The sequence below is a fragment of the Podarcis pityusensis genome (genome assembly GCF_964106645.2).
Source record: "Podarcis pityusensis genome assembly, chromosome: 6".
NCBI lineage: Eukaryota > Metazoa > Chordata > Lepidosauria > Squamata > Lacertidae > Podarcis > Podarcis pityusensis.
In genome coordinates, this window is record NC_138030.1 from 63,113,927 (window position 1) to 63,126,612 (window position 12,686).

The 12,686-nt window shown below is 46.3% G+C and overlaps 1 protein-coding gene across 1 annotated transcript in view; it reads right to left on the reverse strand.

Annotated features, from left to right (window-relative positions):
- Nucleotides 1–2,141: 2,141 nt before the first annotated feature.
- The window catches only part of WLS (Wnt ligand secretion mediator), a 39,466-nt gene continuing 28,921 nt past the window's right edge, over nucleotides 2,142–12,686 (reverse strand). The window contains exons 5-12 of the mRNA XM_081008942.1: nucleotides 11,449–11,585; nucleotides 10,932–11,100; nucleotides 9,655–9,752; nucleotides 9,296–9,359; nucleotides 6,712–6,855; nucleotides 5,677–5,760; nucleotides 4,158–4,311; nucleotides 2,142–3,119 (exon numbers count right to left, since the gene is read on the reverse strand). Coding sequence (XP_080865068.1) covers nucleotides 3,010–3,119; nucleotides 4,158–4,311; nucleotides 5,677–5,760; nucleotides 6,712–6,855; nucleotides 9,296–9,359; nucleotides 9,655–9,752; nucleotides 10,932–11,100; nucleotides 11,449–11,585 — 960 coding nt within the window. The 3' untranslated portion in view covers nucleotides 2,142–3,009. The remainder of the gene's footprint in view (nucleotides 3,120–4,157; nucleotides 4,312–5,676; nucleotides 5,761–6,711; nucleotides 6,856–9,295; nucleotides 9,360–9,654; nucleotides 9,753–10,931; nucleotides 11,101–11,448; nucleotides 11,586–12,686) is intronic.

Here is a 12,686-nt window from a genome sequence, read left to right on the forward strand (position 1 = left end):
GAGTGGCTGGGACTACCCAGCAAGATGTGTGGGGTATAAATAGCAAAGTTATCATTATGGAATGGGGCGTCCCTATTATCATCAGGGAAATGTTGGAGGGTATGCAATAAGGTATTTTTGCCTGACAGTATGAAACTCCCTTTTGTGCTGGTTCCATTTTAAATCCCAGGTTACACTACCCTGCTGCCAGCAGATGGCAGCAAACAGCTTCGACATGCAGGAGGAGTCACTAATTTTTAAATCAGATTTCCCAAATCAAGATAGGCAGCTAGAAGACATAAAGTTCTTTGGAACAGAGACGCATCTATTTGGTTTGATTTCCAGGAGTCTTTTCTCCTTGGGGGGAAAAAACCAAACTCATTTAGACAGGGATTTAGCTGGAGGATGGGTTGGAACCTGGATAAAATAGGCAGGTGCTTCAGAATACCCCAAACATAACTGCGTATTTTGGAGTCTGCAAATTTGGGGCGAGATGATGCCTCTTGGAAATATATGCCGTTACTGCAGAATAGTGAAAAGGAGCAGCAGTCCTCAAACTCTTGCTTCATTGCCCCCCCCACCCCCAACATTTCCAGTGACTATTGAAGAAGGAAGACGTAGAGCTTCCCTCTCATAAAGGGAAATGTTGGAGATAAATGCTGCTGTGCTCAAGAGAATGGCACTCTGCACGTGCTTGAAAATGCTCTTATGTTCTGTACGTGTGCCAGGGCTGGGCTCTGAACCAAAACCTAGTGTTTCCTGGGAAGAGGGAATGGTGATTACACCAGTCTGGGAATTGTTGTTTGGTGGGAGGAATAGCAACACTCAGAACTATACTTCCCAGGATTTATTTTGGGGGGTGGGTCGTGGCTGTTTAGAGGCAATGATACTGCTTCGAAGCAGCATGGTCCAGCTTTAAATGCACAAGGATACGGTGCAAGAGCGATAATCAGCCTACAATTCAAAATTTGGATATGTTCAGGTTTTCAGAAAGACTGCTAGCAAACCCTGGACGTTTACGTGCTCAGGATAGGGGCCCCTGCTAGGCTCTGGTGCAGCAAAATCCAAGCCATCAGACCTCTGCCGTGTGAGCCTTCTTGTTCCTTGCCACTTTCCCCCATCCTGCTTCTTATCCTTACCCATACCTTTTGGTTATTGCCTAGCAACCACAAAATGCAGCTATGTTTCTCCATGGATATAGCAGAACAGCCTTCCTGGTGAGGTGTGATATTGGCACAAAGTAGCCGACTTCTGATTCCATGTGACAGGGCAGCCCCTGAACCTCGGAGAGCTGTGCAGAAGCGATTTCAGCAGGCATTGCTTGCCAGAATTCAGATATTAAGATATTGTGTGTGTGATATCGAGAGAGAGGGAGAGAGAGAGCGCGCGCGAGCGAGCGAGCTTGGGCCAGTCAGTCTCTAACTAGCCCACTTCACAGGGTTGCTGCAAGGATGAAAACACAAGAGAGGGAGAACCATGAAACCCTGAGCTCCTTGAAGGCAAGGCAGGCTATAAATTTAATACATCCTCCACATCATAAACACATGGAGAGCAAAGCCACATGTGCTATTCCCCTCTGGGAGAGGGCTCATCTTGGGTGGGTGGGTGGGTGTGGAGGTAGTGGCTGTCCCCTGTTTATTATTTGACTAGCCTCTACAGACCTACAATTGTGCGGAAGATAATGCTTGGGTTGTAGCCTTTCTCTTTGTCTTCGAGACGGTGTGGGTTAAATTGAATTACATCACTAAGAGCTGGAGGGAAAGTTGAGACTTGGCTTCTTGCACAAGTCGTCCTGCTGAGTTTGCACAACTTCCCGCCCTTCCCGCACCCCTTGATGATAAAGGGACCCCCTTCCTTCTTCTCCAGAAAACGTGAGTCCAGCTCTGTGCGATAGACAAAAAAGGGGAAGGCTGCTGGGCCCAATGAAAGATCACACACACACACACTGCTCATCACCATCCATTTACCTGACTTAAGTTTACAGTTCTGAACCTATGCAGGAGCAATGGTCCACTGGAATGCACCCAATTTCCAGCAGATGTCAGCATTCTCTTTTCCACTCCTCTCCACAGGTAGATTTAAGGAGACAGCTTAAAACAGAGCAGCAACATTTGCTTATATGTTTCCCCACCCAAAAATAAATAAATAAGCAAAAGCCAGAATTATTTGTATATTTTATTCATAGTATAAAAGAAAGGAAAAAAAATCTACAGTATTCCCCAAGTTACATGGAGCATTTATTTAAAAAAGAAAAGAAATAGAAACAGAACAAAAGAATTAAACAGTGCACACGAACAGCCCTTTCACCTCCGTGGGTTATGTATCATACAAGTAAACAGGGATTCTTGGGGCATATAAAAAGATATCTACACCAGACAGACTTGTTAGTATTCACAGCACGCACGCACGCACGCACGCACACCCACACTTGCACACAAACAGCCCGACTTAAAGCTGAAATGACCTTATTTGTACCAAAACTTTACAAAAAGTAGTTTTATACTAGACTAGAAAAGAAGTCATGAATGTGCTTATTAAAGCATGTAAATATTAACCATTACATGTGATATAAATAAAGAACAAAAAATGGTTCTAAACGTAGGTTTTGGGAGTGTGGAATAAAAAAACCTTGACTTGGGGAAGAACAAAGTATTCCAACTCTGTTTCCCAATCATGTCCCTATATCAGAAGGAGCAGCAGGTGTGTGGGGTAATGAGTAAGGTCTTAAACCAAAGGCCCTACATGGAAACGGGCACCTCTCCTTTCCATACCTTTCCATCAATTCTCACTGTCAATCATCCCCCACCCCACCTTCTGCAGTTAACACCCAAGACAAACTAAAGAGTGTCGTGGGGAAAAAAAGTCAAAAGAAAGATACACTACTATCAAAGCAGCATTTCCACCAGGTTGCCACCGTTCCGTGAAAATGCCCCGTCAGTGCCAGGCACTTTGGGGATGATTTTAGACACAGATCATCACCCTTTCCATGTGTCACCCACAGTTTGTGCCTGATGAGTCCTGATTTAGTGGTTACTCCTGGGCTTCCTTGCGAGCCAGTTTGTAAACCTCTGTCGGTCCATCCACGTGGGTTATGGTGGTAGTGAGCTGAAGCTCTTCTCCGCTGTTTACTCCCAGGTCTCCTGGAAAAAATAAAATAAAGCCCTGTTTCAGACAAAAGCTGAGTCTTGGCATGAGGACAGTCACGGAACAGGCCTCCATGAGGCCTTTGGAAGAGAATATTTTTTTTGAAAAGCTGGCAGTAAGGGAACACCTTTTTAAAAGTCTGCATCAAACTTTAAAGCAGAGATTTAATTCAGGAATTGTCTTTGAGAGTTTTGTCTGAGGCAGGATTTGGTACATAAGAACACATCCTTAACCTGATCAGTCCACATGATCAGTACAAGCCAAAAGAGGTGATTCCACATGCCATTTCTGGGTCACAATGATCTAGCCACAACTGGGCACAGGCAGACTTTAGGTTAAAGGGATCTATTATTTTAACTAAAACTTTTGAGGTGAAATAGAGCCAGTTGTGAAATAGCATACCTCAAATACCAAACCAGCATGGACTTAATTACGGCTTGTAGCCCTGAATGCTTTTGGCAACCAACTTTTTAGGACAGGCCTACATGTCACTAAAGGAAAAGTGGGTTTCTGTCTGAATACATGCTCAGCTCGGGATTTTGTTTTCTGTACAGGGTCTTAACAGTTCTATCAACTCCTGGATTCCCACCACCATCTCAGCAGCCTCCTTTAGAAGGGGTGGGACAAGGGAGAGAAAGCCTTTTTGCCACTGCCTTGGTGGCGACACTGCCCATCACCCGGAGATCGACCAGCAATTACAAAACAACTTCCACACATCTTACACTCAAAGAAACATAGGAGAGAGCCTGCTTTATCAGGTCAATGGCTCATCTAAGTCTAGCATCCTGTTCTTACCCAATGTCTATGGGAAACCCTTGATTAGAACAGGAGGCAGAACGATCCCCAAAACCGCAATATAGGTTTTCCTCGGCTACCCTCAACATAGGAACATCCATTAGCAGTCACAACTCCATGCTACCAATACAACTAGGCTACCAATGAGAGGATACCCAGACTTAAAACACAGAAGCCCCCGTCTTCTAAAAAAAAATACTGAGGTGACTTCAACCCAAGCCACTGCTACATCAGCCCACCGTTCGATTGCTCTTCGACGTAGTTTTTGTGTGAGGGAGCATACAAGAACATCAGAGCAAAAACGTAAAGATTCCACATCCCGTAGATCCCTGTGAAAAAGGCACTGTTCACTTGGACGGTGTAGTCGCCCCATTTCCAGCTGCCTTCAGTCACCTACCCAGGAGAAAGAGAAGGTAAAACCAAGTGAGGAACAGAGCAAGCAGGAAAAACAACCGAATCCCAACCATACCCTTAAGAGAAACGGCCCTTTCTGTGTTGGAAATCACAACTCCCATTCCTTTTCCAGAGTCCTCATTCCTAGGCGTGACCTTGCTGGTTTGCTTTCTCTCCATACAATGACTAGAAGAAAAGGAAACAGGGCCAATCCTATCTTGAACCATTATGGGCCACGTGGCTCAGGCGGTGGAACTGTATGCACCATTTGACACCTGCAGAGCTGGCCACGCACCACAGCCACACTCACATGATAGTTAGTTGTTAGGAGACTTCTATTCCCCTCACAGAACTAAACTTCTTAAGAGTGTCATAACCATGGGTAGGCAAACTAAGGCCTGGGGGCCGGGGCCGGCCCAATCACCTTCTAAGTCCGGCCCGCGGACGGTCCAGGAATCAGCATGTTTTTACATGAGTAGAATGTGTGTTTTTATTTAAAATGCATCTTATTTGTGGGGCATAGGAATTTGTTCATTTTTATTTATTTTTTCAAAATATAGTCTGGCCCCCTGCAAGGTCTGAGGGGCAGTGGACCAGACCCCTGCTGAAAAAGTTTGCTGACGCCTGGTCTTAATAGTCAATCCTTCTTCCCAGGGAATTCTGGGAATTGTAGCTGTGCGAAGGGAAAAGGAAAGGTCTTCAAACAACTTTCAGCATCCTTAACAAACGGCAGGTAACGTCATCTGCAGCACAGCCAATGGCATGTTACAGTTTAAAATTCCCTTAACGGCGTTTCAAACTGTAATTTATCGCCACTGCAGCAAAGCAGCAGAGGCGCTGGTGCTTTCCGGGTGACATTGGCTACAGTGTGTCACTTGGAAGAAGGAGCCGTTTCTTAGTAAGGGAGCATCTGTGCTTTGTCAGCAGCAGGCAAGCAGGTGGAGAAGAATGGAGTACCCTGTTTGGCCAGCTGGGGGCAGGAGGAGATGGAGGGGCCCCGTGGCACAATGCGTTGTGCTGCCCCTGGAAGCAATGCAGTGTGGGTAAATGTTTCGTAGGGGAACACTTCTGGGCCCCATTCGCCCATGCTCTCCAACATCTCCGCTACATGGTTAAAGCTCCAAATCCAGGGGGGGGGAAATGCACACAGTCTTGTCTCGGAAGAATAAGCGACCCCAATCCTGAATGCAAAGGTTATTTGTTGATTCCAACAGGTAATTAGTGAAGGACCAGATGAAAGCCCTTACCCAAAAGCACCATAAAGTTTCTCCAGCGGGTTTTAAAAGGCCACAGCCCAACCACCACGTAGAAAAAATTGGGGGGGGGGGGAACACCTCTGTGGAAAGTCATTTTTAGGATACTCACCTGACTGACAATGAAAAATATTATGGTCATGGCTGCACAAGCTAATGTGATTAGCATCAAGAACTTGAATCTGAAAATCAGCCCCTAGGGAGACACAGAAACGTAACAAGTGTGTGGTTAGGGGGAATGTAGCTTCAAATATTTCAAAGGTTACTGGGAAAGCAAGCAAGAGTGAGACAGTCAGGTCAGCACCTTTAGTCTCAAAGAACTTTGCTGTCAATATCTTGATCTCTTCTGATGGGATAAGCCTTTGTTTTGCTCACCACCCTTAAAGCTTTGGCTTGGTGAGCATTCAACATACAGAATGTTTAACCCTTGCTGCCTGGCAGCATCTCGATGGGGGGTAAGAAGAGAGGGATCTAAGATGACCACGGCAAGTGCTGGACCTTTCACCCAGCACAGGGCAGGGCGGTGTGGCTTCCCTGGCTTCCCAATGCACTGCTTCTGCCCATTACCAATAAAGGAGGGCAGGTGAGCTAGGGGGGAGCAGCCAAATGGTTCTGCTGTGTCTGCACTGGGCTACCTGCTGCCTCCCTGCTCTACAACGGGCAGCGACACACCCACATTGGGAAGGCATCACACTGAGCTCCCACACTGCCCTACCAGCCGCTACCAATGCAAAGCTTGAAAAACATGGCCAAGGAATGAAGGAAGGGGAAGGGGCTCCCGGGACAATTGCTTGAGCAGCGGCTGCAGCACAATGGAAATCACTCACTGGGAAAGCTTATTCGCCACTTCAACTCTTCTCTTTGTGAAATTCTGCTTTGCGGAATCCCAGGATTCTAGTTTCTATGTAATCAGGTGGTTTTTTGGGGGGATGGGGAGAATAATGCCTTCAGTAATGCCCAGGACAGTGGTTTTTCAACCAGGTCCAGACTTGGCACTGTTAAAACCATCCTGTATCTTCTCCCCGTGATGCCCTTGTTAGTGGCAAAACAAGCTCTGCTCTTTGGTTACAATTCACTAGTAACCTGATCAGAATACTGATGCAAAGTGGCCTTTTAAAAAGAAGACATTACTGCTCAGGCTCCTTACCTCATAGTGAAGCCTGCGCACTTTGCTCATTGCTGGGAGGCTGGATTGCTTGCCGCTGATATTTCTGAACACTTGAAACACCATGAAACACAGGAACAAGAAGTAGAGGCAGAGGCATATTCCGGCAACAATAATAAATGCCATCTGAGCAGTAAAGTTAAGTTACTTGACATACACACGAGGCGGAGACAGCAACTGTGATGGCCTGGGAATCCGATTCAGAGGCTGAACCAGAGGAATCCCAGCCTGCACAGGAGTTCCCGCCTCTAGGGCCGGGTGAACTGGGGCAGGGCCTTGATTCTGAAGCGCCTGCACCTGTGCCGGATCCTCAGGAGCAGGCACCAGGTGAATCCACTCTGGCTCCGGAGGTGGTTGAGGACTCAGTGCCTACAGGTGAGTCTCCCCCTGGGTCCAGTAACCCTTCAGCCTCTCCTGAACTGCAGAGGCTCAGGGCAGAGAGGCGAAGGGAACTGGTTTCTCCCAGGAGGAGTGCTCGCGTTAAGGCCAGGAGAGGTGGGTCTCCTGGGGGCCGGGGCCGCCCCTGGCCTCAGAGAAGATAAAGGCCAGTCAGCCTGGTCCCAGGTTGCGGGAGCAATGTCGTTGAAGAGCTGTTTCGGCCAGCACCCAGTCCGGTTCACCCAGAGTTCCTGTCCTTGCCCGGCTCCTCGCTGTGGACCCCGCTTCGCCCGTGGAGGACTGTCTGCCGACCCTCGACTCAGGTCCTGGACCTCGCCCCACGGTAACCTCCCCCCTGGACCAGCACAGCAACAACGGGCAATTCAGTTGGCTTTGTGAAGTTAACACAACATGGCTCTGTTCTTAAGGATAACGGGGGGGGGGGGGGGCGCTGCTCCAGTTACTAAGCGTGTAAAAATGAGGCAGAGCATACAGGAAGTCCCAGACCTGATATGCTGTTATTGTTCCCCTTGGCTCTTGACAAGGCATTAATGTGGGATAAAATATTGAAAATGTCAGGAGGCTAAAACAACCTCAGCTGGAATTGTCAGCTCTATTCTGCTGGAACACAGAGAAGATGCTCAGAAGCAGCAGCCACCTTGCAATCTTAAGGAAAGGCCTGTTGCAAGGAGGGGTGCAAGGTAGCCAGAGCAGAACATTAGCCTAGTAAGAATTTAGCGACCGTTTGAAAGTGCTTCTGGCCCAGGCATGCGGTTTCCAAAAATGAGCAAGCTCAGCAGAAACGTTTTTAGGTTCACAGGCATGCCAGAAAAACAAAATATTTAAAAATATAAAAACAGGAGGGGAGGTACACAAAGACAAGCAGCATGAGGACAAAAGGAGATCCAGAAGAACTCCGGGAAATTTCCAGCAGATTGGCTCCGACTCCCAATTGCTTAGTAACAACAAGCCTGCTGCACAAAAAGTTCGGCTGCAGAAACAAAAGGCATGGTAGGGGAAACCATGGGAGGTAGGTAGGGAGTGGATTTCTGCTGTTGTGCTACAACAGGTAAAGGTAAATGACCCCTAGACAGTTAAGTCTAGTCAAAGGCAACTATGGGTTGCGGTGCTCAGCTTTCCGGTTCATGTGGCTAGCATGGCTAAACCGCTTCTGGCACAACGGGGCACTGTGACAGAAGCCAGAGCACATGGAAATGTCCTTTACCTTCCCACAGTAGTGGTACCTATTTATCTACTTGCACTAGTATGCTTTCGAACTGCTAGGTGGCAGAAGCCGGGACAGAGCAATGGGAGCAGACCCTGTCCCACGGATTGGAACCGCCAACCTTCTGATCAGCAAGTCCAAGAGGCTCAGCGGTTTAGACCCCAGCGCCACCTTGTTGTGCTAGAAACAAGATTGCTGGGCTGAGAATGTGACCTGGCCCTTAACTCTCAGTGTATGTCTGCTCTTTTGAGCAGGTATGGTTGGCAAACCTTAAGGTTCAAGCAAAAATAACCCAAACAAGAATACCGTGGTACCTCGGGTTACATAAGCTTCAGGTTACAGACTCTGCTAACCCAGAAATAGTACCTTTGCTTCAGGATGAGAACAGAAATCGTGCTCCGGCGGTGCAGTGGCAGTGGGAGGCTCCATTAGCTAAAGTGGTACCTCAGGTTAAGAACAGTTTCAGTTTAAGAATGGACCTCCAGAACGAATTAAGTTCTTAACCCGAGGTACCACTGTACCCCCACCCCAAAAGCAAGTGGATTCCACAAGCCTGAAGTTTACCTGTTCCTGATTCAGTCTGCAAGCTTAAAAGCACAGCAAAGCCATTCAACTTTTATCACCGCCCTTGTAGCTTGATAAGTCTAGTCACTTTTGTGTCCTCCAACTAGCTACCTGGGTAGACAACCAACAACATGCTTGTTTCTTGTTCTAGTAACATCCCCACAGAAAGAAGCCTCTGCAGGAGAATCATCATCAAATCAATTGCCAAATTCATGAAATACATTCAAAGGATACCAGAGGTGGTCCATAATATTTATGTGAAAAGTTCCTATCAGTTTGGCCATGTCAACAGGGTTTCAGTATGTTCAGAAAGTCCCTGAAGAAAATGCAGCCCCTTTCCCAATACCCTATGACAAGCAAAACACACAGCTTTTGTTGATGTGAACAGCGAAAGGATACAGCCAGTTCAGTGCCAACATCTGTGGTCCAGATACTGTAGAACGGATTTTTTAATTGTACCCCTCTGGAAATTGAAAGGAACAAGAAGATTAAATTACACACGGCAAAGTATACAATAAGGCAGCAATTCCCCTTGAGATCTGGAAGGACCAGAGGCAGAGCAGTGCTCTGTTGGTTTCATGCAAGCAAAGCTTGACTCTATATATTGGAAAAATTCAAAGAACATTTACAGCTGGAACAGTGTTCTGGCATTAATAATTTTCTTATTATCATAAGCCGCTTTTTAGAACTAAAAAAAACTAAAACCAAACACATTAAGATTATGTGAACCCTCTTAAAAATAAAAAGTCTCCAGTTACCTCTCACACATGTCAAAGACAAAGAGGCAGAAGGCGCCCACAGCTATTGGTCCAACTTGTTTCCAGTAAGCAGAGAAATGGTTTCGTTCACTCTGATCCTAAAAATAAAATTAGGAGACAACAGAATGATTTGCAAATGGGTAGCAGGAATAATAATAATTTATTATTTACACCCTGCCCATCTGGGCGGCTACCAACAGAATAATAATAATACAGGAAGAAGAAGAAGAAGAAGAAGAAGAAGAAGAAGAAGAAGAAGAAGAAGAGATAAAACATCAAAAACTTCCCTAAACAGGGCTGCCTTCAGATGTCTTCTAAAAGTCAGATAGTTGTTTATTTCCTTGACATCTGGTGGGAAGGCGTTCCACAGGGCGGGCGCCACTATGGAGAAGGCTCTCTGCCTGGCTCCCTGTAACCTCACATCTCACAAGGAAGAAACGGCCAGAAGGCCCTCGGCGCTGGATCTCAGTGTATGATGGGGGAGGAGACGCTCATTCATTTATACTGAGCCAAAGCCATTTAGGGCTTTAAAGGTCAGCACCAACACTTTGAATTGTGCTCGGAAACGGAGCCAATGTAGGTCTTTCAGGACTGGTATTATGTGGTCTCAGCGGCCACTCCCAGTCACCATTTTGCTGCCACATTCTGGATTTAGTTGTAGTTTCCGTGTCACTTTCAAAGGTAGCCCCATGTAGAGCGCATTGAAGTAGTCAAGGTGGGAGATAACCAGTAGGAAAGAAACAATAAGAATGATTTAACCTGTGTAACCAATGTGCCACTCAAGCAGGTGAAGAGTATTACTGAAGCACACTTTGAAATAGTGCTAGTTCCTCAGCACCATCTCTGAGGGTGAAGCGGGACTGAGATGACCCGGGATCCATTTGTGATGGCATCTGGCACAATTTGGGCCCCGACTGCCACCCCAGTTCCAGGATAGTGCAGAATGAAGCAGGGTTTCTACCAGCCCCTTATCCCAGACATCATTAGCAGTGGGGCTTTGGATGTGGTGGAAGCCATGTGGCTCCATCATGCCCTGCTGCTGCTGCCAGGCCAGGGTTAGGATTGCTCTGCCCACCTGATACAGCTTACAGAATTACCTTCTCATTGCTTCAAATCCATGGACTAAAACCCCCTCATACATTCATCCTATGTTTCTGATTGCCTGCCTTTATTCTATAGAAAGGGGGAAGAAAACCCTCTTAAAATACTTTCTCCATGGCCAATAAAAAATACACACATACACAAACAGTATTATGCCCAGAAACGACCATACCCACCATCATATGCTCTCCACAGAAGATGATCCAAAAGGACAAAAGCATAGCGTAGAAGATTCCTTGGCGAATGTCTCCAAATAGCAACATCCACGTCCAGTCAAATCCAATAGAAAACCACTCTACTGGAATATTTATGAAGGTCATAGAGATCCCAAGAGCAAAGATAACTCTGGATAACAACAACAACAACAACGGTGCTTTCAGTGCTCCCTTTCAGAGAAACTGCTGCTGCATTCACCCCAATGAAAAATTTGTGAGGGATTTAATAATGTAGTGTTGGGGATGGGGAAGGAGAAATGCCAGAGGGGGGGATCCAATGGGAAGGAGGAGAGCTCTGAGCAGAGACAACATTCCACACACACTCTCTAATTATACACTGGCCACCTGACTTCTTTTCAAAGAAGCTATAACTTAATGCACTCTTTGCAGAGAGCAAAGGATTCGTAGCTTTGGTAATAGGGTTCCTCCTTAAAGCAAGATTCAGGAGGCTACACCTGTGTCATCTATCTTTACTCACTTTTCCAGGAGCACAGGTGGTCGCGTCATCATCATGATCCGCCTCCAGTACCAAATCATGATGATGAAGATGCTCGGAGTAAGGAAGGTTTTCATCGCAAACCACACCTTTGTAAACCCTCCGTTCTGATGGATACCCTGGAGAAGAGAGAGCAAATTGAAAACGCTGCCTTTCTTCCCTTTCCCAACATTAAGATCCATTTGACATTCACTACAACACCTTGCAACAAACATCGTGAAGCTCAAGTAACAACTATATTTGGGGAAGGAAGAAAGCCCTGCGAAGAAGCCGAGCACATGAAGCAAGTTCTTCAATTAGCTGCTTAATCATGAAAATATTGTAAAAAACAGATTAACTTCGTCCTGGAGCGAATATTTTGAATAATCTTTTTATATGTAACCGACAAAGAATCGGAAGTAGTTTCTCTCTTTGTTTTCTTCTTTCATTCTTACATTGTTTTTATCTTCTTTCTTCTCTTTTCCGTGTGTGTGTGTCTACTCTGAGTCACTGAGGGAATTGTACACACATGAAGGTAATGGCTGGCTGGTGAAAGACCCTGTGTGTGAGAGGCAGGAAAGGGAAGATACTGGGGTGGGAGGAGAGAGGTTGGGAGAAGAAAAGAAAGCTCCCAGGAGGAGCTTGGTGAGCCCACCCCTTTCTGTGTGAGACAAGAGTTCAAGATCTACCTTTGAGAGAAGACTTTGCATTTTGTTTTTCTTTCTTTCAATTTAGATTAGCTTTTTATTGTATTGTATTATGAAAAACATCAATAATTTTTTATGGGGGGAATATTAACTTCCATATCAGATAGTCCTAACAAGAGGATCAAAATGAGACCCATACTTAAGACCCTCAGTTGTAATCCAGTCCCGGTATACCTATTTTTCTCAATATCCCTTCCCCACCCCCCCTGCTTTAGTTCCTCCAGAGACCTGTTTCTCCAGTGGAATTCGCACACTTTCACCCAAAGGCAGACGGCATGTGACAGGCAAAGGCCGGTGGCCAGGCGGAATTGCTGGCAATCAAGAGAGCCATTCCTAGCACAGCAAGTGACAAGCTAGTTAATGCAGTGGGGGAAGGGGAGGATAATAGCTGGAGCAATGACAGAGGGAGAAATCCCCAGGGAGCAAGGAGGCTCTGAGCAGGGACAGCATTCCACACAAACTGCCTAATTATACACCCTCACTTCGTTTTGAAGAAGCTGTTAACTTCATGCACTCCTTGTAGAGAGCAAAGGA